Source organism: Ovis aries, chromosome 14 (genome assembly GCF_016772045.2).
Source record: "Ovis aries strain OAR_USU_Benz2616 breed Rambouillet chromosome 14, ARS-UI_Ramb_v3.0, whole genome shotgun sequence".
Classification (NCBI taxonomy): domain Eukaryota; kingdom Metazoa; phylum Chordata; class Mammalia; order Artiodactyla; family Bovidae; genus Ovis; species Ovis aries.
This window is the reverse complement of record NC_056067.1, coordinates 59,881,894-59,905,731: the sequence shown is the minus strand read 5'-3', so window position 1 is coordinate 59,905,731 and position 23,838 is coordinate 59,881,894. Positions and strand designations below refer to the sequence as shown.

At 38.3% G+C, this 23,838-nt stretch overlaps 1 protein-coding gene across 31 annotated transcripts in view; it reads left to right on the top strand.

The window, feature by feature from the left end:
* LOC101110828 (zinc finger protein 160-like) overlaps nt 1–14,905 on the top strand; it is a 51,372-nt gene extending 36,467 nt beyond the window's left edge. For all 31 annotated transcript variants that reach the window (XM_060399067.1, XM_042231157.2, XM_060399064.1 and 28 more), the window contains one exon: nt 7,165–14,905. In XM_060399067.1, the coding sequence (XP_060255050.1) occupies nt 7,165–8,906 (1,742 nt within the window). In that variant the 3' untranslated portion in view covers nt 8,907–14,905. The remainder of the gene's footprint in view (nt 1–7,164) is intronic.
* The last annotated feature ends 8,933 nt before the right edge of the window (nt 14,906–23,838 follow it).

Here is a 23,838-nt window from a genome sequence, read left to right as displayed (position 1 = left end):
ATAGTGTTCCAAGTAAATTCTCTCGCTGGTGGGTATTCAGTTTTGTCAACATATTTTGTTTCATAGACTGCTTCCCCCATTTAGTAGTTTTTACACCCTTGTGAAACATCTTTTGAACATCTCCGCAAGAGGTGTTTTTTTTTTTGTTTTAATCATTCTTTTTAGGTATGCTGGTGCTGCTGCTGCTAAGTCGCATCAGTCGTGTCTGACTCTGTGCGACCCCACAGACGGCAGCCCATCAGGCTCCTCTGTCCCTGTGATTCTCCATGCAGAAACTCTGGCGTGGGTTGCCATTTCTTTCTCCAGTGCATGCATACATGCATGCATGCCAAGTCACTTCATCTGTGTCCGACTCTGTGCGACCCCATAGACGGCAGCCCACCAGGCTCCTCTGTCTGTGGGATTCTCCAGGGAAGAATACTGGATTGGGTTGCCATTTCCTTCTCCACTTTTTAAGTATAGTTAATTAACAAGGTTGTGTTTCAGGTATACAGCAGTTTACAAGATACTCAATACAGTTCCCTGAGCTATATCATAGGTTCCTGTTGTTTATCTATTTTGTAAATACATTAGTTTGTATATATCCAGACTCCTAATTTATCTCTCCCTTTCCTGTCCCTATCACCATCCTGTACTATCCCCTTTGGTAACCATAAGTTTGTGTTTTATGCTGGTGAGTTTATTTTGTGAATAAGTGCATTTGTATCATTTATTTCAGTTCAACATATAATATCCTATGATACTTATCTTTCTCTGTCTGATTTCACTTAGAATAATCCCCAAGTCTGTCTATATTGCTGCAAAATGTGTTACTTCGTTGTGTTTTATGCTGTGGGGGTGGCAACCCACTCCAGTGTTCTTGCCTGGAGAATTTCATGGACAGCAGAGTCTGGCAGCTGCAGGTCATGGGGTCTTAAAGAGTTGGACACGACTGAGCTACGTTCACTTCACAATATTTCCCTGTATATATGCACCACATATTCTTTATCCCTTTGTCTGTCAGTGAACATTTAGGTTGCTGCCATGTTTTGCCTGGTATAAATAGTGCTGCTAATATCATTGGGGTGCATGTATCATTTTGAATTAGTTTTCATCCTTTCTGGATATATGCCCAGGATTGGAATTGCTGGTTCATGTGATAGCTGTATTTTTAGTTCTTTATGGAACCTCCATGCTATTCTCCCAAGTGGCAGTACCAATTTATGTTCCTTCCAACAGGGTAGGAGGGTTCTCTTTTTTCCACACCCTCTCAAGGCATTTATTGTTTGTAGGCTTTTTGATGGTGGTCATTCTGACCAGTGTGAGGTGATACATTTTTGTGGTTTTGATTTGCATTTCTCTCCTAAGTAGAGACGTCAAACATCTTTTCAGGTGACTGTGGGCCATCTGTTTGTCTCCGTTGGAGAAGTATCTGTTTTGATCTTCTGCCCAGTTTTTGATTGGCTTGTTTGTTTTGATATTAAGCTGTATGAACTGTTTCTATATTTTGGAAATAAATCCCTTATAGGTAGCATTATTTGCATATATAGTCTCCTAGTGCAAAAGTTGAATTTTTGTTCTTTTTTTGGTTTCCTTTGCTTTGCAAAAAGGTTTTAAATTTAATTAGGCCTCATTTGTTTGATTTTGCTTTTATTACCATGACTCTTAAGAGATAGATTCAAAAAAATTTTGCTGACATTTATGTCAGTGTTTTGCATTTGTTTTCCACTATGAATTTTATAGTATTTGGTCTTGCATTTAGATGTTTAAGACATTTTGAGTTTATTTTTGTATGTGGTATTAGAGAATGTTGGAATTTCATTCTTTTTCATGTAACTATCCATTTATCCCAGCATCACTTATTAAAGAGACTTCTTCATTCTGTATTCTTTCCTCCTTTGTTATAGAATAATTGACTCTAAGTAAGTTGGTTTATTTCTGGGTTTTCTGTCCTGTTCTACTGATGTGTGTTTCTGTTTTGTGCCATCATCATACCACTTCCGTGGTGACTCAGATGGTAAAGCCATCTGCCTACAATGCAGGAGACCCAGGTTCAATCCCTGGGTCAGGAAGATCTGCTGGAGAAGGAAATGGCAACCCACTTCAGTATTCGTGCTTGGAAAATCCCATGGACAGAGGAACCTGGTAGTCTACAGTTGATGGGGTTACAAGGAGTTGGACACAGCTGAGCGACTTCACTTTGACTTTGTTGACTGTCAGTTTGTAGTATAGTCTGAACTCAGGGAACATGATTCCTCCAGCTCTGTTCTTTCTCAAGATCATTTTAGATATTAGGGTCTTGTACTTTGGTAGAAATTAAGTTTTTCTTTGTTTTATGAATTATGTCATTGTTAATTTGATAAGGGTGCATTGAATATGTAGATTGCCTTGGATTGTATGGTCATTTTGACAGTGTTACTTCTTTCAATCCAAGAATATGGTATATGTTTGTGCCATCTGTTTGTGTCATCTTTGGTATCAGTCATCAGCATCTTCTAGTTTCATGAGTACAGTTCTTTTGACTTTTTAGGTAGGTTTATTCCTTAGAATTGTATTGTTTTATCTGAGATGGTGAATGGGATTGTTTCATTAATTTCACTTTCTGATATATCATTATTAGTGTATAGAAATGCAGCAGTTCTGTATATATTTTGTATCCAGCAAGTTTACTCTGTTCATTGATGAGGTCTAGTAGTCATCTGGTGGCATCTTCGGAATTTTCTGTGTGTAGCATCATAGTGACAGTTTTACTTCTTTATTTTTTTTTAACCTTGATTTCCTCTTATTTCTTTTTCTTTTCTGATTGTTGTGGCTAGGACTTTCAAAAATATGTTCAATCAAAGTGGCAATAGTGAACATTCTTGTCTTATTCATGTTGCTAAGGGGAGTGCTTTCAGTTTTTCCCTGTTGAGTATGATGCTAGCTGTGTGTTTGACATATACAGTCTTAATTATGTTGAGGTAGGGTCCATCTGTGCTGACATTCTCAAGAGTTTTTTTATCATAAATGGCACTTGAATTTTGTCAGAACCTTTTCTGCTTCTATTGATGATCATACGGCTTTGAGTCTTCAACTGTTACTGTGGTGTATCATAGTGATTAACTTGTGGATATTGAGGAATCTTGCATCCCTGAAATAAATCCCACTTGATCATGGTATGATCCTTGAATGTCCTTTAATGTATTAGTAACTGTTTGAATCTGCTCTTTTGAACTCAGGGAAGGTCTAGGAAAATAAAGCCTTTTTCTACAAAAAAGAGTTGGATGCCTCAGAAAGGCTTTTGTAACTGGGAAGGTCTTCCAGAGTCAGTGTCAATCCCTCCTTTCCTTTGATACTCCTCGATCTTGAGATGAACATGTGTGGAAGAAGAAATGAAATAAATGTCCAATAGAGAGGTTAATCATACTTGGCAGAGGAACGCAGGTTTAGATAGCCTTTTCCTGGATTTTCCTTCTGATTTCTGCTAATAAGATTCTTACACAATATCCTGGAATATTGTGTATGCTTTTCTTGAATATAAGCATTCCATTGTAAGTTATAAAATCAGAGTTGGATACATTACATTGTAAATAGTATAACAGGTATTATCCTGCTTTCTGCAAATATCACAGTCACTTTAAAAATTTCTCTTGTTTCTGCCCCATGCCGATAGTATAATGCCCATAAACTTGCTGAACTAGTTCTTTTCTTTTAAGGTCAGTATATTAGTTTGTGCGCTCAGTTATTTTCACAAAGACATGAAGTCACAAGCTGATACCTAACATAAACCTGTGTATCTTATGCTCCACGCAGGCCCTTTCTTAGTCCTGACCAGTCCTCACATAGTACCTTGATATGGATGGAAACATTGTTCTTACCTATCACATCCCTCTACCTTCTACATACTCTCACTGTAAAGATAATCTCTGATAATTTATTGAACACGTTTTTCAGGACATGACCTAAATCACACTGTGCATCCATGATGACTCACAGCCCATTTTGAGATGGGATGGTTGAATAATAGTTAAACAGACTACTTCTGTCTTGTATTTTCCTTGATATTTTCTAAGTTCCGTGTATTTTTTAAAAAATATTTTCTAGTTTATTCATTCAGTGGGTGGTCATGTTTTCAAATAAGTTTTCTCAGTCTGTAGGTTCAGATTCATATCCTGGTTCTCTTACCACTTTGTGGTCCAATTGGGTGTGTCTCCTGCTCTGATTAGAGAAAAAGCATATTAATTTACCTCAAGCCTTTTAAAGCAAATTAGTGCTGTCAGTAGTAAATGTTTTGTAGGAAATATTCAAAATTTATTTTTGTTTAAAAAAGGTAATATCTATATTCTGTCATGTTCTTTATGATATGACTTTATATCTTTTCTTAAATATAAATTTATTTATTTTAATTGGAGGTTAATTACTTTACAGGATTGTATTGGTTTTGCCATACATCAACATGAGTCCACCGCAGGTATACACGTGTTCCCCATCCTGAACCCCTCTCCCTCCTCCCTCCACATAGCATCCCTCTGGGTCGTCCCAGTGCACCAGCCCCAAGCATCCAGTATCATGCATCGAACCTGGACTGGTGATTCATTTCATATATGATATTATACATCCTTCAATGCCATTCTCCCAAATCATCCCATCCTTTCCCTCCCACAGAGTTCAAAAGATTGTCTATACATCTGTGTCTCTTGCTGTCTCACATACAGGGTTATCGTTACCATCTTTCTAAATTCCATATATATGCATTAGTATACTGTATTGGTGTTTTTCTCTCTGGCTTGCTTCACTCTCTATAATAGGCTTCAGTTTCATGCACCTCATTAGAACTGATTCAAATGAATTCTTTTTAATGGCTGAGTAATATTCCATTATGTATATGTACCACAGCTTTCTTATCCATTCATCTCCTGATGGACATCTAGGTTGCTTCCATGTCCTGGCTATTATGAACAGTCCTGCGATGAACATTGGGGTACACGTGTCTCTTTCAATTCTGGTTTCCTTGGTGTGTATGCCCAGCAGTGGGATTGCTGGGTCATAAGGCAGTTCAATTTCCAGTTTTTTAAGGAATCTCCACACTGTTCTCCATAGTGGCTGTACTAGTTTGCATTCCCACCAACCGTGTAAGAGGGTTCCCTTTTCTCCACACCGTCTCCAGCATTTATTGCTTATAGACTTTTGGATCGCGGCCATTCTGACTGAGGTGAAATGGTACCTCATGGTGGTTTTGATTTGCATTTCTCTGATAATGAGTGATGTTGAGGATCTTTTGATGTGTTTTTTAGCCATCTGTATGTCTTCTTTGGAGAAATGTCTATTTAGTTCTTTGGCCCATTTTTTGATTGGGTTGTTTAGTTTTCTGGAATTGAGGTGCAGGAGTTGCTTGTATATTTTTGAGATTAGTTGTTTGTCAGTTGCTTCATTTGCTATTATTTTCTCCCATTCAGAAGGCTGTCTTTTCGCCTTGCTTATAGTTTCCTTTGTTGTGCAGAAGCTTTTAAGTTTGAATAGGTCCCATTTGTTTCTTTTTGCTTTTATTTCCAATATTCTGGAGGTGGGTCATAGAGCATCCTGCTGTGATGTATGTCGGAGAGTATTTTGGCTATGTTCTCCTCTAGGAGTTTTATAGTTTCTGGTCTTCCGTTTAGATCTTTAATCCATTTTGAGTTTATTTGTGTGTATGGTGTTAGAAAGTGATCTAGTTTCCTTCTTTTACAAGTGTTGATCAGTTTTCCCAGCACCACTTGTTAAAGAGATTGCCTTTAATCCAGTGTATATTCTTGCCTCCTTTGTCAAAGATAAGGTGTCCATAGGTGCGTGGATTTATCTCTGGGCTTCCTATTTTGTTCCATTGATCTATTTTCTGTCTTTGTGCCAGTAGCATAGTGTCTTGATGACTGTGGCTTTGTAGTAGAGCCTGAAGTCAGGCAGGTTGATTCCTCCAGTTCCACTCTTCTTTCTCAAGATTGCTTTGGCTATTCGAGGTTTTTTGTATTTCCATACAAATTGTGAAATTATTTGTTCTAGGTTTACATTATATCTTCTCTAACATTTTATTTATTTTTTAATTGAATGATAATGGCTTTACCAAATTTTGTTTTCTGTCATACCTCAACTACATTATATCTTGTATGTGTTTCACTTGCAATATTTTTCAGCAATATTGTATCTGACCCTAGTCAATAAATACACAAAGCACTCACTTTTTATTTATTATATTTTGATGCCATTAAACTAGGTAATTAAGAATAGTGCATGGTTAGAGATTAGCCTTCCTTGGTGGCTCAGTAGTAAAGAATTCATCTGCTCATGCAGAAGATGCAGGTTTGATCCCTGAGTCAGGAAGATCCCATGGAGAAGGAAATGGCAACCCACTCCACTATTCTTACCTGGGAAATCCCAGGACAGAGGAGTGGAGTGAGCTACAGTCCATAGTGTTGCAAAGAGGCAAACCTGACTGAGCGACTGAACAACAACAACATAGGTAGGGATTGCTTTGTTTATTGGCTGTCAGAAAACTGGTGACTATTTTACATCTTAATTTATGTGTCATTTACAGATGATGGTCTTTTAGCATGTATTCTGCAATACAGCTGACACATACTACTTGTTAATGTTGTAAAATGCCTTTTCTTTTTAGGAACATAGTTATACGATAGCAGATTTAGAAAACTATGTTGTTTCCAAAAAATTGTTTTATTCATATTCTTCATCTTCTCATTTGTTTTCAGTTGTAAACAAGCGATTACGAATAGTTAATTATTAATTGGGTAAGCTTGGTTTTGGATTATTGACTGTTAGAATATATAATATATTGTTTAGAATTTATTTATGTACAGTAAGTTTGCAGAATACAATGATAGTGCATTATTTTTCTTTTCAATTTGAGACAACTGTTGAGACATTCCTAAGGGTACTGGTAGAAAAACACTCTCCTTTTGAGAGTTGGCATAACATTGTCCAGTGTGAGTGTGTGTTTGGCGTATGTTTTTTAAAACTAGTCTACCTTAACGGTGAATTTATACTTTCTTAAGTTAAGAATTCTATTCCCTTAGTGTTTCTAAACACTTAAGGTCATCATTGTGGTGTTTCATAACTTGATGTAAGTATTACTTTTGGTGTAATATATATTCAACATGAAACATTTATTTTTGAATTATTGTGAGCAGGATAACTACGATTCTTTTTATCTTGTAGATATCGCTCCTACACATGTGATCAAGCTTTTACAACCCAAAGTGAACAGTGATAAACAAACATTCCAAAAATTGATGCAGGGAAGACCTGAAAGCTGTGAAATGAAACATTTTCATCTTTGGGAAAGTCAGAAAAATATGTGTGACTTTGAGTATCAAGGGAGAGATGACAAAAGAAATTACAAAGGGACACCTGTAAGCGTTAATGGAAATGTGCCTGATGGAAGATATTCACATGATAGAAAGGATGCAGTAATCAAGCCCTTTGGAAAGAGGTTTGGATGTAACTTTGAGAATAAACTGCAGATATTTCAAACTGGCAGGATAATCTCTGAGTATAATGAAGTTAAGAGTTCTGTCAACAACAGTTTCTCATTTTCACCACTTCAAAGAATTCCTCCTTGTGTCCAAACCAGTGTTTCTAATACATATGGGAATGATTTTATGAATCCTTCAATAATAACACAAGAACTCAAAGCACAAAGGGAAAAACCTTACAAATGTGGTGAGTGTGGCAAGGCCTTTCGTGTAAAGTCAACCCTTTTAAGTCATCAGACAGTTCATACTGGAGAGAAACCTTACAAATCTGATGAGTGTGGCAAGGCCTTTTGTGTAAAGTCAACCCTTTTAAGTCATCAGACAGGTCATACTGGAGAGAAAACTTACAAATGTGATGAGTGTGGCAAAGCCTTTACTCACAGCTCACACCTCAGGAGACATAAGAAAATTCATACAGGAAAGAAATTGTTTAAATGTGATATATGTGACAAAGTCTTCGGCCGAAATTCAAACCTTGCTAGTCATCAGACGGTTCATACTGGAGAGAAACCTTACAAATGTGATGAGTGTGGCAAGGCCTTTCGTGTAAAGTCAACACTTTTAAGTCATCAGACAGTTCATACTGGTGAGAAACCTTACAAGTGTGATGAGTGTGGTAAAGCCTTTCGTGTAAAGTCAATCCTTTTAAGTCATGAGACAGTTCATACTGGAGAGAAACGTTACAAATGTGATGAGTGTGGCGAGGCCTTTCGTGTAAAGTCAACCCTTTTAAGGCATCAGACAGTTCATACTGGAGAGAAACCTTACAAATGTGATGAGTGTGGCAAGGACTTTTGTGTAAAGTCAAACCTTTTAAGTCATCAGACAGTTCATACTGGAGAGAAACCTTATAAATGTGATGAGTGTGGCAAGGCCTTTCCTGTAAAGTCAACCCTTTTAAGGCATCAGACAGTTCATACTGGAGAGAAACCTTACAAATGTGATGCATGTGGCAAGGCTTTTCCTGTAAAGTCAACCCTTATTAAGCATCAGACAGTTCATACTGGAGAGAAACCTTACAAATGTGATCAGTGTGGCAGGGCCTTTCGTGTAAAGTCAATCCTTATAAGGCATCTGACAGTTCATACTGGAGAGAAACCTTTCAAATGTGATGAGTGTGGCAAGGCCTTTCGTGTAAAGTCAACCCTTTTAAGGCATCAGACAGTTCATACTGGTGAGAAACCTTACAAATGTGATGAGTGTGGAAAAGTCTTCCGGCAAAAACCACATCTTCAACTTCACTGGAGAATTCATACTGGAGAGAGACCTTTCAGATGTAATGAATGTGGCAAGTTCTTCAGTCAAAATTCACAACTTAAAAGACATCGGAGAACACATATAGAGAAACCTTTCAAATGTTTCGATTGTGGAAAATCCTTTACTCAGGTCTCAGCACTCACTAAACATCAGAAAATCCATACATGAGAGAAACTCATGTGAATGTGGTATATGGTAGAAGTCTTCAGATTTCAAAGTTCAAAATTTACACCCTAATGTTGCTCAGAGAATTCATCCTACTGAGAAAACATACAAATATCATGAGTGTGGCAACATCTTAGGCTTCATGAGAAAATTCATACTGGATAGAAGTGAGATATATATGTATTTATTAATCAGGTCTTTAGAACATGAATTCATTCTAGAAAGATTCCTCACCAATTTCACAGCTGTTTTTTAAAAAATAATAATAACCCTATCCTCACATCTCACCAGTAGTGTCAAAGTATTTATCCTGGAGAAAACACACAGCAATGTAATGTGTGTGGCAAGGATCCTACCCAAAAGTCACAAGATAGGAATATAGTGGAGCCATACTTCCCAGACTCAGTGGATGTGGCAAATCCTTTGCCTTTTTCACTATATGTATTCTCTGATGACTTTAGTTCAGGTACTCAGCAACTGCCGTTAGTCCATATTTGAAGAGAAGCTATAGAGATCTTTTCGTGTAAAAGAAACCCGAATTCTAACTCAGCAAAAATGATTCTTTGGGACAGTAGTCCAGCATCTTTTTGGTCTCCTGGCTTTCTGGATAAAGTCACTATTCCTTGTCCAACAAGTATTCTCTCAGTTTATTGGGCTGTTGTGTGATGAGCTCTAAGAGCTTGGCTTTGGTAATACATTGATCAAATGCATTTGCTACATGCGTTTCACGATGGTCTCTGGGAAGGAATCAACGAGATGAAGGGACCGACTTCATTAGATACAATTCATTCACATCCATGTTTCCGGGAAAAACACACAGCCTCAATTACGAAATTCAGTAGTATTTGTGAATTAGCAAAAGGCAGGGGAGAAAATAATGTGACACTAGAACATGACTCATCATGGTCACTAGGATCAGGAAACCCTTCTGTACATAGTCCAGCCTGTTATAAAACATAACGTTCTACCAACTGACCTTGAACAGAGTAGGCAAGATGTTAAAGGGCCTGGGCTTTTCGTAGGAGGAGAGGAACACTTACCAGGGACTGATGGTGTGCTAGGAACAATGCATAGGAATAGGGTCATAGTCTCCATTGGATAGAAATAACTGTTGTATATATGATTAAAGAAGCGTTACTCTTATTTGTGGAAATTGAAGACAGAGCTGTCACGGTCTTTTTAGAGCGGGACCTGGGGACTGGAGTCGATGAGAAGGACGCAGGGGACCCAAGTCTCAAGTGAAACAAGGGTGCTTTATTTGCAGAAGCACATGTTTATATATCTTTATACAAGGCAGCTTTAGGCAGTAAAAAAAATTGAGGAAAAACAAAGCCAAGCAAATAACAATATTGAAAGGGCCAGAAAGTATTCCATATCCTGAGGAAGAGGGGCATAACTGAATAGATTACCTTCAAGTAAAAGGTCACTGAAGGGAGTCACTGAATGGATTCCAAGCAGATGCTCTTTCTCATGACCTCAGTCCTGAGAACTGCGTGCAGCTCTGCTTGTTCCTGTTTTCCAGGAACTGATAAAGAATAGAGTCTTTGAGAATTGGCACACAAAAGAAGAAAATATCATGTTGGATCCTTTAAAGTTGAATGTCCCCTGACAGGTCCCCCTTTTTTATTTTTTCATAGTTGAGGATGACTGTCGTTACTTTTGTGAAAAAGACCCTGAGCAAGTGAGTTTGTTTAGTTTGAACAAATATAGTTGAAAGGCATCGGTATGTTACAAATAAAATCACCAGGATAATTATCAGCGTTATAGTTCCACATCCAATACTATGTGTAATGCCTTGATCTTCGAGGGTCTAGTCCAGATAATTGATCAGCTAGCTGTTCAGCTAAGGTTTCCAAATTGTTGGAAGAGGGTAGACTCTTAGAGAAGGTTTCAAGGATTTCCTTTTGCAACAACTGTACTTTAAAGGAAGCATCATTATGCATATCTTCCAAATGAAATTTGATTTTTTTTCCCAATTGTAAGCACTATGGTTGAACCGAAGAGGAGTGACACAAAATTGAGTAGAATTCCAATCACAATTTCATAATAACTTGTTTTTGTAAATCTATTAATTGATCTCCAGCCCATTGGATGGCTGTTTTTAATTCCTGAATTTTATCTTGAACTTTTTCATCTTTCTGAACCTGAGTGACCCATATAGTATGAGCATCTTTAGTCCAGTTTTGAATAAAGATTTGTGTTTGAATTGAAGTTAGTAAAGCAGTGTCTGTGACAGCGGCAGTGGTGAAAATGGCTATTGACCCCAAAATGCCAAGAATCAAGCATCTAATTAATCGCTTAGATCATCAGAGTAATTTAATGACTAACTGGAAAGTATGTCTTGCCATGGGACCCTCTTTCCAGGGTCGTTGGAGATCTGCTGGCAACCACAGACTACATCGAGATCGAAGAATCAAAAGGGATTAGTTTTTTTTTAGAGAAATAGAGATTTAAGACAAGTATACAATTCGCAATCTAGACAAGTCACAGAACGTAAAGTCATATTAAACTGTAAGTTTCCTATGGCGATAACAAAAGGAAGGGGAATGCAAGCTTGTATAAAATATGAATGATTATAATGGAAGGAATAGTTACTATGACTATGGTCCCTGTGAAATATCCAGTCCAAGTTCCAAGTTTTTCAGTATTTGTAGCAAGTTTCCAGATGTCCAATTGTTCAGGCCCAATTTGTTTACTGAGGACAACTTGAGGACGAGGACGTGCCATTCCACCATCAAGCCAGCCAAGGAGTCCTTTGTCATGGAAATGTTCCATTGAACTGTTGGTAATCTTCCATGTTACTTGCATAACATAATCACACATAGTAGTGTTAATATCATCTGAGCAGTTGGATAACCACATACCATAGGGTCCGCAATCAACAGTGGTGTAATTGGCCACGAACATTAATTTCCATGATTTAGCGTGACATCTACTCAATAAACAGTATATTTAAAATCCTTATAAGTAAACCCCTTACATTCCAACCTTTGTCCTTTTCCTAGCGTATTGACATGGTTCTCATGAAAGGACAGGGCAATAAACAGTCTAAACAATGTGTGGAAGTTCTTTTTTTGAGGCAGGATGAAAGCCCAAGTCTGTTGACTAACATTTATACATAGTTCTGCTTAGCCCATGCATAAAGGAAGGAGTGTATAGCCTAGAGAAATGTTAATTAATCTTCCTTCATTCTCAGGATGAGAGGGCCCCTCCAAGCTCCAAGGAAGAGGCATATGTACTGAGTCATTAGTGAATACAACCGGTCCTATATGTGTCCATTCTACGTCCTGCAATAAAAGGGGGGTTAGGTATATAAGCCCAATAAGTGTGATTAATCAAGTCAGCCTGAGCGGAGGAAGCAAAAGCAAGCATAGTGACAAAAATATTTTCAGGATTCCGAGGCATTCCCTGTTGAGAAACCAGATTTTCAGCTTGATTAGTAAGGGTTTTTATCTGTCCCCAAGTCGGGATATCATAAGGTCGATGACCTTGAGTGCAGCGTTTCTTGGAAATTTTTAAAGTCGCCATGGCTTGTACTGGAAACTCCTGAGGATTTCACCGTTTCTTCTCTATCTTGAATGCCAGTGGCTCCCCTGGGGCGGATCTTCCAAAGGGAACCAACTGATTTCGTTGGGTCCATCTGGAGAAATACAAGCATACCTCTTTCCCTGTAATATTAATTTTCCAGATTTCCATTTAGTCAACCCATCTTGATACCAAATGGGCAGAGGAAGGGAGATATCTTTCAATGCCTCAAAATGTTTTTCTGCTTTCTCAAAATATCCCCTTGCTTCAAGTTTAAAATTTTTAAACAAATAAAGCTGTATTAACAATAGTTACAGGATTAAAGACTATATTGCATTGGAATCTTGGGGTCCTTTAATGGACCAGAACCTGGAGGTCTGGAGTCGACGATAAGAGAAAGACAGACACAGGGACCCAAGCTCTGATGGCGCAAAGGTGCTTTAATGCTCTTTCTGTGAGTATATATAGGCTGTTGTACAAGAAATTTCTTTTGATCAGAAAACCAAATGTACAGCAACTGTTACCAAGGGAACAAGGGATTAATGAGACAATCCATATTTTAAGAGACAATCCATACCTTAAAAAAGAGGATCAAGACTAAGCAGTTTTGTCCTAAGGAGAATGTTTACTGAAGGCGTTTCAAGCTTGTCTCACCCTATGACCTCAGTCCTGGGAGCAGCTGATAAGGAACAGAGGATTTATGAGAAACAGCACGTTGGAATCCTCCTGTTAAACATTCCCTGACAAGTCCCACTTATTTATAATATTTGTAAAAAGGGTTCTGACCATTTGAGTTTGTTTAGTTCTAAAAATTTTGCATGAAGGCAATGGTGAGTGACAAATATAATTGTCAAGACAGTCACCAAAATTACAGTTCCAGACCCAGTGCTGTGAGTATTGCTTTGAAACCATCTGCGTGGGTCTAACGCAGATAGGTGATCAGGTAGTTGTTCAGCTAAAGTTTCCAAATTAGTGGAAGAGGGCAGATGTTTAGAAAAGGTTTCAAAGATTTCTTTTTGTAATAATTGTACATTCAGAGAGGCATTATCATGTATATTTTGTAAATGAAATTTGATTTATTCCCAGTTGTAGGTACTATTATTGAATTGAACAGGATCAATGCAGAGAAATAGAGGGAAACAACAGAATGGGAAAGACTAGAGATCTCTTCAAGAAAATTAGAGACACCAAGGGAATATTAATTTTCCTGATTTGGCCTGACACTTGTCCCAACAAACCAGAGTATATTTAAAGTTCTTATTAGTAAACTCTTTGCATAGTGTTCTTTGTTCTTTCCCTAACTCTCTCCCTAAAGTTTCAGTAGTATAAACATTGTTCACGGACAAAGAAAGGGCAGTAAATAATCTAAGCAATATCTGAAAGTCCCATTTGGAGGCAGGGCAAAAGCCCAAGTTTCTTTGCTAACGTTTATGAATAATTTTACTGGGCCCATACACAAAGGAAGGACTTCATAACCTAGAGAGATACTAGTTTCCCTTCTTCAGGGTGTGAGGGCCCTTTAAGGCTCCAGGGAGAAGGCATATGTATGGAGTCATTGGTTAATAGGATTGGTCCTTTCTCTGTCCGTTCTACAACCTGAAGTAAAGGGGGGTTGGGTATGTAAGCCCAGTAAGTGTGATTGATTAGTTCAGCTTGAGTTGGGGGGAGGCGCCAGCAAGGAAAGCAAGCAGGGCAACAAAAATATTTTCAGGACTCCGAGGCATTCTCTATTGAGAAACCGGATTTTCAGCTTGGATTAGTGAGGGTTTTTATTTGTCCCCAATAGGGGAGATCATAAGGTCGATGCCGCTGAGGGCGGTGCTTTCTGGAGATCTTTAGAGCCACCATGGCCTGTATTGGAATTTCTTCCTCCTGGGGTTTTTGCTGTCTCGCCTCTATGTTGAAGGCTGGAGGCCCTCTTGGGTCGGATCTTTCAAAGAGGAAGCCATGTGAGTTCGTTGGATCCATCTGGGGAAATACAAGCATACCCCTTTCCCTATAAGATTAATTTCCCAGATTTCCATTGTTTATTCAACCTGTCTCGGTACCAAATGGGCAGAGGAAGAGAAGAGTCCTTCAATTCTTTGAAATGTTTTTCTGCTCTTGTCAAGATATCTCCTTGTGGTAAGTTTAAAAATTTTAGAACAAATAAAGCTATATTAACAATAGTTATAGGCTTAAAGAATATATTGCGTTGGAATCTAGTAAAATCAGCTCTAGATAAGGAAGATAAAAGTGTTCCTGTGTATTCCCCCTTAATTTTTTATTTGTACATTCAGTGTGTAATGTGTTTGAAAAGAAGAATTTGTATCTATCGAGACATGTAAGAAGGAAGAGGAAGAAAGTTCAGAGCAATGAGTTAACATCCATTTACCATAAAATTCATTTGTCAGAAACCTTTTTTATATGTTTGTATTCATCATTTTATTTGCCATTTCTTATATCTTTTTATTAAAAGCATACATCTTTAGCAACTATGAAGTGTCTTGTACATTAGCATTTTATAGATTGGTGCATATATTTATTACACATTAAAATATATATATATATTTTTCTATATATTTATTAATGGTCTAGAATCTCCTTAGTTTTTCTGTAAGAAAAACTTTTTGTAAGAGGAAGTTAGTGTTCAGTAATTAATGTTTTGAGCTAGGTATTTAATAAACTTTAATTATTTCATTTAGCACAATTTTATGAATTAAGTTAACCCAATCCTAAGAGATTATTTTAGGTAGACGTTTTGAAAATATTTTTATTAGAGTTTATCTAAAAGTTTTCATCTCATTTTTATATATATATATATAGTTACTTTTTTGTTGACAGTTTACCTTAAATCTAGGTACAATAAAAGTGTTGTATAATGATGATTTAAGACATGCCTTAATTAGATTAGCAAACAATTATATTTAAATAAACATTTAATATTGAATTTTTTCAGTTCACATGAACTTGAATTTAAATAGAGCTCATTAATTTCATATTATCCAAAAGCAAAGACATACATTGAGACATAGATAATTTTAGATAGACAGACAGATATAGTTTTCCACTTGACATTTAAAATATCTTTTTGATATATATTTTTTTCTTTTTTTTTTTTTCCTGAGTTCCACCAATTTGTTTATGACTGGAGTCCCAGATAGAGTGGGCTGTGTATTCCAAGGACATGGTAAGAGTTAACTTTAGGTTTCTTCTCAGGCCTGTTTTTGTTTCCCAGGCAGAATTGGAGCTCCAAAACAGTATTTTAACAAGTTAACCTTTTCCTAACTACACATGTAAGAAGAACCGGTTTTGTAATTTCAAAAATATTTTATTTTAATCAGTTTTTCCTGGAGTCTAAATATCATGGCCACTCAGTGTCAAAAATATCACTTCTCCTTTTTGTAGTTACAATATATTATTAATGATATATGCATGAGGGAATTGCTGTCACATTGGATATAAAGCCTTGGCTACAAAGTTTTCACAAATAATAGGACTGTTAAGTATATCTAGAGGTAACACAGTCTATTGAAATCTTTTATGTAGCCTGATGTGATTAGGAAAAGGGAGAGAGAAAGTGAATCTCTCTCGGTCTAAAGTGTGTAAAGGTATATTTAAAAAGCAATCTTCTAAATCAGTAATAATAATGTGCCAATTTTGAGGAATAGTAGTAGGAGATGGGATCCCCGGTTATAGTGCACCCATGGGATTCATAGATGCATTAACTTTTCTAAGGTCTGTTAAGAGATGTCATTTGTTAGATTTCTTTTTTTGTAACAGAAATAGAGTTCCAAGGAGAGTAAGATTCCTCAATATGTTTTAATTCTAATTGTGTGTCTGTAAGTTCTTTCAGTTAAGTTCAGTTCAGTGGCTCAGTCATGTCTGACTCTTTGCGACCCCATGAATCGCAGCACGCCAGGCCTCCCTGTCCATCACCAACTCCCAGAGTTCACTCAGACTCACGTCCATTGAGTCAGTGATGCCATGCAGCCATCTCATCCTCAGTTGTCCCCTTCTCCTCCTGCCCCCAATCCCTCCCAGCATCAGAGTCTTTTCCAATGAGTCAACTCTTCGCATGAGGTGGCCAAAGTACTGGAGTTTCAGCTTCAGCATCATTCTTTTTAAAGAAATCCCAGGGTTGATCTCCTTCAGAATGGACTGGTTGGATCTCCTTGCAGTCCAAGGGACTCTCAAGAGTCTTCTCCAGCACCACAGTTTAAAAGCATCAATTCTTCGGCGCTCAGCTTTCTTCAGAGTCCAACTCTCACATCCATACATGACCACTGGAAAAACTATAGCCTTGACTAGACAGACCATAAGTTCTTTAGTAGCCTGTAATTTTTCTTTTGTAAGGGGCCATTGTTCTGTGCAAATAGGCTCGTCATTCTTCCAAGTTATTTTAATAATTGCTTTGTTAAATGAACAGTGGCCCCTAGAAAGAATATGGAATATATATCTGAGTTTGCCATTGCATAAGTAAGTCCCTTCCTATTAGATTAAGGGGTGCATCTATCACATAAGGTCTTAATGATGCAGGCTGGCCTTTCAGTCCTTCATATGGGTAGATTTGAATATTTTGATAAATTTCTTGTACATTGGTTTGAGAAATTCCTGCAATTTGGCAAGAGATTTTTTGTATAGGCCAGGTTTGGGGCCATAACTGTTTGGAAATAATAGTAATATCAGATCCAGTGTTGAGACCAGAAAATCTTATACCATTAATTTTAATATTTATATTTGGTGGGGCATATTGAGATACCAATAATGTCCATAAGGATTGTTTTTGATCTGCCGAATCTGCTTGTCTGTACATTATTAGAGGAGTTAATAGAAATGTAAGGCAGAAGAAGTAAGTGAGCAATTTTGTCCCCCCTTTTGAATTGCCATAGAATCTGAGATGACATCATAATTTGAATCTCTCCTTTATAATCTGAATCAATTACTCCAGGGAGAACAGTAATTCCTTTAGAAGTCAAACTAGATTGGCCAAGTAAAAGACCGAAGGTTTGTGGGGGCAGGGGTCCAAAAAGTCCGGTAGATACTCTAGAAGGGACTGCTTGAGGGTAAAGGGAAAAATCATTTAGGGCTGGTATATCGATGGCATCACTGCCAGATGTTGAGGGTTTGAGGGAAAAGACAGAATTTGCCCCTGGTTTTTGTTGTAGGGTACCTGGGCGGGGAAGAGGGGGATCCCTTGTTTGGAGTTTCCCGGAATAGGTTTTCCTTCAATATCAAATTTAGATTTACAGTCTTTGTTCCAATGCGTTCCTCTACAGCAGCGAGGGCAGATTCTTCAAAGTTTTTTATTAGCCTTCTTAGGGCAGTCCCTTTCTAAATGGTTTTTATCTCCACATGTAAAGTATCCTTCATTTCCCTCTCTAGAAGACAGCAGCCTTTGTCTTAGCTAGCATTTGCATCTTTTGAGTTTCTGATTGTAGATTGCGACAAGCCTTCAAATAATAATAGTCCCAAGTCTCACGAATTGGAACGATAGCTCTTTGACATTCCTGATTTGCATTCTCATAAGCAAGTAATTTCTCTAGCTGTTTTTTGGCTTCTCCGATTACAGTATGGGAAATAGCAGTTTCTAATCGAGCTAAAATATCAGCATAACATTGATTAGGTCCTTGTAATGGTTTAGTGTAGCTACCTGTAGGCTCTCTTTGAGGAGTAATTCGATCCCAAGTTTCAAGGGCCACTGTTTTTAATTGTTCATGCAATAAGGGAGGGCATTGTATTTGAGCTTCTATGGTATCAAATTGTCTGGCGCCGGTTAACATTTCAAAAGTAATTTGGTTTTGGAGAGTGCCAGCTCGAGCATTCTTGTTAGCATGATCTCTGGCTATATCTTGAAACCACATTGTCCATTGAAGATATTCTCCTGGTTTAAGGAGAGCTTTTATTAAAGTTCACCAATCATAGGGAATAAAATTTCCGATAGAAGATGCCACAACATTTGAAGCTCTTTAGTGACAGGCGAATGTGGACCATACATAGTTACAGCCTTTTTCATTTGTTGCATGTAAAAAAATATTAATGCCGTCATATTGAGGTATTATGTGCCCTTGAACTTCAGGATTTCTTAAAACTGGAAAGATGGAGAACCATCAGTGTCAGGAACTTGTGATTGCAAAGCCTGTAATTCAGAGAGCCTCTGTCACAGAGGAGAGTGAGTAAGTGCTGATTTTTTGCAAATATGAGTCTGTGCCAAGGACTTTTTGTTCAGAAGAGCATGAAAAGTCGTTGCTGAACCACGCAAAGATCCATCCAGTAAAAGTATCCACCCAAACTTGTAAGCAAGAATACCCATTGGCTTTTGGCATATGAGTAAAATCAATTTCCCAGCCCTGTCCAGGATGCTTTCCACTTCGTTGTAATCCAGATTTTGCTAGCTTTTCAGTCTTTGGGTTATTTTTCTAACAAACCTCACACCTTTTGATAATATTCTTTAAAGTTTTCATTACATTTTTACCTTCAAACAAACGAGATGCCATCTGGTAAGTACTCTCTACACCCAAATGAAAACTGCTGTAAACCCTTAAGAATTTTCCATTGAGCATTTTCAGGAATTATTAATCCTCCATCCTCGGACTGTAACCATCCTTTATCCGCAATCTTAGTTCCTCTTATATCTTTCTAATTCTTCCTCAGTATATTGTGGTTTTTCCTGTTCTACAGGACCTGTCCAGATCAAGGGTGTCTGTAGTGAAGGGGTTTCTTAAAGTGCCGTTTTTCTGGCTTGACAGTCAGCCAGCTGATTACCTTCGGCTGCTTTACTCCCATCGCTGCTGTGCCCTTTGCAACACATAACAGCTACTTCTTTAGGCCAATATATAGCAGTTAAAAGTCTCTCGATCTCTCTGAGATGCATAATAGGTTCTCCTGTTGCTGTTTTAAACTGTCTTTCTTTCCATATTGCAGCATGAGCATGTATAGTCAAATAAGCATACGTGGAATCCATGTAGATATTTACTCGCTGCCCTTTGCTTAACTCTAGAGCTCGGGTCAGAGCCACAAGCTCCGCTAACTGAGCACTGGTTCCCTGGGGGAGAGATTTCGCTTCTAAAATCTGTTCAGCTGTCACCACAGTGTAAGCTGCTTTATGCTTTCCATCCTGAACAAAGGAACTGCCATCTGTAAATATTTCCATATCAGGGTTGTCTAATGGGGTATCCATTAGATCCTCCCAAGCTGCATAGGTTAAAGTTAGAAATTGGGAACAATCGTGATCAGGTGTTTCATTTTCCTTCTCAGGAAGGAAAGTGACAAGATTTAAATGTCCACAGACTTTAAGCTTAGTTACTGGTCCTAACAACAATGACTGATATTTAAGAAGCCTACTGTCTGTCATCCAAATATTAACCTTAGAATTTAAGATTCCACTCACATCATGAGAAGTCAGGACAGTAAGATTTCATGGATTAATTATTTTTAAAGCTTCAGGTGCTAATAAAGCCGCTGCCCCAATTACTCTTAGGCAGTGGGGCCACCCATGTGAAATTACATCTAATTTTCTGCTTAGATAAGCAACACGTTGCTGGCGAGGCCCTCGGGGTTGTGGCAAAACTCCCAAGGCCACACCTTTTCTTTCAGTGACAAATTCTGACCCTGTGGGCAAGCTCAAAGCAGGAGCATGCAGGAGGGCAGTCTGAAGAACCTTTAAAAAATATCGTAGGAGAGTCGTTGTCAGAATCATTAGGTTCTAACAAAGGAGAGACTTCTGGATTTGTGCCTGCTGGCAGAGGAGTAGCATTTGAAGCAGCTGGGCAGGGCTAGTAGGAACATTTTGAAATATTTTATGTTGTTCTACTTGGGCCTTTTGTAAAGTTTTATCATCCACTTGATATTCATGCAATAAGTGTTCTGTCTGTTGTCGAGTATTGGGAGGGCTAGAATTTACCTTGAAATGGCAGAATTACAACTTTAATGGGAGCTCATAGGGGTCAGAAATCAACTGGAATATTTTTTCCCTACCTGGTGACTCATTCCACGTTTTCTTTGACCCAGTGCCAAATTTCTAAATCTAAACAACCTTTATTAGGAAACCGAGGGTTTCATTTAACAACTGTTTGAAAGCGAGCCTCTATTCATTGGCATGAAACCAAAAGTCCCTGAGCTTTAAACAAATGGTAAAATAAAGTAGAGAAAAGACGGGGCTTTCCAGCCATTTGACCCGTGTCTTAGTACTTACCGACCTCAATAGGCCCTGAGTCCCTCTGTCCGAAATGCCATGTATACCAGAGTCCCTGTTGGGACACCACTTTGTGTCCTTTAATGGACCAGAACCTGGTGGTCCAGAGTCGATGATAAGAAAGTGGAAGAGAGAAAGAGAGAGAGAAAGAAACTCACGGAGACCCAAGCTCTGATGGTGCAAAGATGCTTTTAATATTTCTGTGAGTATATATAGACTGTTGTACAAGAAATTTCTTTCGATAATGATAAAGATCAGAAAACCAAACGTACAGCAGCTGTTACCAAGGGAAAAGGGATTAGTAAAGGTCACAAGGTCTGGAGACAATCCATATCTTAAGAAAGAGGATTGAGACTAAGCAGTCTAAATCAAGACTAAACTCTAAGAATGTTTACTGAAGGAGATTCAAGCCTCTCTCATCTTATGACCTCAGTCCTGGGAGCAGTGTGCTGTTCCACTGGTTTCTGACAACAGAAACTGATAAGGAACAGAGGATTTATGAGAAACAGTACATAGGAATCCTCCTGTTAAATATTCCCTGACAGGAATCTAGTAAACTCTGCTCTGGATCAGTATCAGGGGATGTTCAAATATAAGGGATCCAATATGTTGCATTTTCTTCCTTTGTGTAAATTCAAGGACTTTCAGTTTCGTGTCAGCGAATAGAGGCTTATCTCCAAACGGTGGTTGAACATAATCCCTGATTCCCCGATGAAGGCAGTTTCAATTTAGAAATTTGGAACCAGATTAAAGAGAACCTTAAACGAGCCTCAAGATGGGGAAAAACTATTCCAAGAGATTTCTGGCCCTATGGGCTCTTATTAAAGCTGTGATTCTGCCATTTCAAGGTAATTCTAGCCCCTCCCTTCCCCAATATTCGGCAATAGGCAGAACACTTGTTACATGAATATGAATTAGATGATGAAACTTTACAAAAGGCTCAATTAGAACAACATAAAATATTTCAGAGTTTTCCCGCCAGCCCTGCCCCAAGTGCTCCTCTTCCTCCTATTACAGCGGACACGAAACCGAAAGTCCCCTCAATTCAAGTACAAGATGACCCTGATGATGATTCTTCTGAGGCTCTTTTTGACATTAAGGCTGACAATACTTTTCTTGATGACAATGATAAGCCTTTGGCACACACTTGTATTTATGAAAAAATACTATCCACTCATTCTCCTTCAACACAAAGGCTTTCTGAGTTACTGGCTTTGCAGTCTCAAATCTCTCAGGCCGATGGTTTATCTGCTTTTCCTGTTTTTGAGAAGCTGAGCACCGAATTATTGATGATTTTGAACTGTGGTGTTGGAGAAGACTCTTGAGAGTCCCTTGGACTGCAAGGAGATCAGGCCTGGGATTTCTTTGGAAGGAATGATGCTAAAGCTGAAACTCCAGTACTCTGGCTACCTCATGGCAAGAGTTGACACATTGGAAAAGACTGTGATGCTGGGAGGGATTAAGGGCAGAAGGAGAAGGGGACGACAGAGGATGAGATGGTTGCATGGCAACACTGACTCGATGGACTTGAGTCTGAGTGAACTCTGGGAGTTGGTGATGGACAGGGAGGCCTGGCGTGCTGCGATTCATGGGGTCGCAAAGAGTCGGACACAACTGAGCAACTGAACTGAACTGAACTGAACTGGTCCTATATACGCAACCCCCCTTTACTGCAGGTTGTAGGATTGACAGATAAAGGACCGATCATATCCACCAATGACTCAGTACATATGCCTCCTCCTTAGAGCTTGTAGGGGCCCTTTCATCCTGAGGAAGAAGGGAGACTAATTAATATTTCTCTAGGGTATGAAGTCCTTCCTCTGTGCATGGGTCCTGCGGAATTATGTATTAACATTAGCCGACAAACATGGACTTTCTTTCTGCCTCCAAAGAAGAACTTTCAGACATTGCTTGGACTGTTTACTGCCCTTTCTTTCTATGAGAACCATGTCAACACTACTGAAACTCTAAGAAAAGGACAAAAATCATTATGCAAAGGGGTTACATATAAGAACTTTAAATGTATTCCTGTTCATATACACGTGAATATACAGATGTCAAGCTAAATCAGGGAAAATCAATGTTTGTGGCCGATTACACCATAGTTGATTGGGGACCCCATGGTATGTGGTTGTCTAACTGTTCAGATGATATTAATAGCACTGTCTGTGATTATGCTACTCAAGTAGCATAGAAGGTTACTAATACTGTGATGGAACATTACCATGACAAATGACTTCTTGGCTGGCTTGATGGTGAAATGGCACCCCTTCGCCCTTGAATCATCCTCAGTAAGCAGATTGGGCCTGAACAATGGGATATCTGGAAACTTGCCGCGAGCACCAAAGAACTTGGAACTTGGACTGGATATTTCATGGGGACCAGCTATAGTCATAGTAACTATTCCTTTCGTTATAATCATTCATATTTCATACAAGCTTGTGTTCCCCTTTTGTTACAGCTATAGGGAACTTGCAATTTAATAAGGCTTTATGTTCTGTGACTTGTATAGATTGCAAATTGTATACTTGTCTTAATTCCTAGGTTTCTTTGAAAAAGGAATCCCTTTTGATTCTTCAATCTCGACATAATGTATAGTTGCCAGTAGATCTCCAACGACCCTGGGAAGAGGGTCCCATGGCAGGACTTGCCTCCCAGTTACTTACTAAATTACTTTGATGATCTAAACGATTCATTGGATGGTTAATTCCTGGCATTTGGGGATTAATAGCCATTTGCACTACTGCTGCTGTCCCAGGCATTGCTTTACAAACCTCAGTTCAAACACACAACTTTATTCAAAATTGGACCAAAGATGCTCATAGTATGTGGATCACTCAGGCTCAGATAAATGAGGAAGTTCAAGATGAAATACAGGAAATAAAAATAGCCACCCAATAAGTCAGCGATCAATTAATAGATTTACAAACACAAGTTATACTAAAATATGACTGGAATTTGACTCAATTTTGTATTACCTCATTTGGTTCAACTATAGTGCCTACTATTAGGAACAAATAAAATTTCATTTGCAAGACACATGATAATGCTTCCTTAAATGTACAATTATTACAAAAGGAAATCTTTGAAACCTTCTCTAAGAGTCTACCCTCTTCCAACAATTTGGAAACCTTAGCGGAACAGCTAGCTGATCAATTATCTGGGCTAGACCCTCGAGGACGGTTTCAAAGAATTACACATAGTATTCAATTTGGAGCTATAATGCTGATAATTATC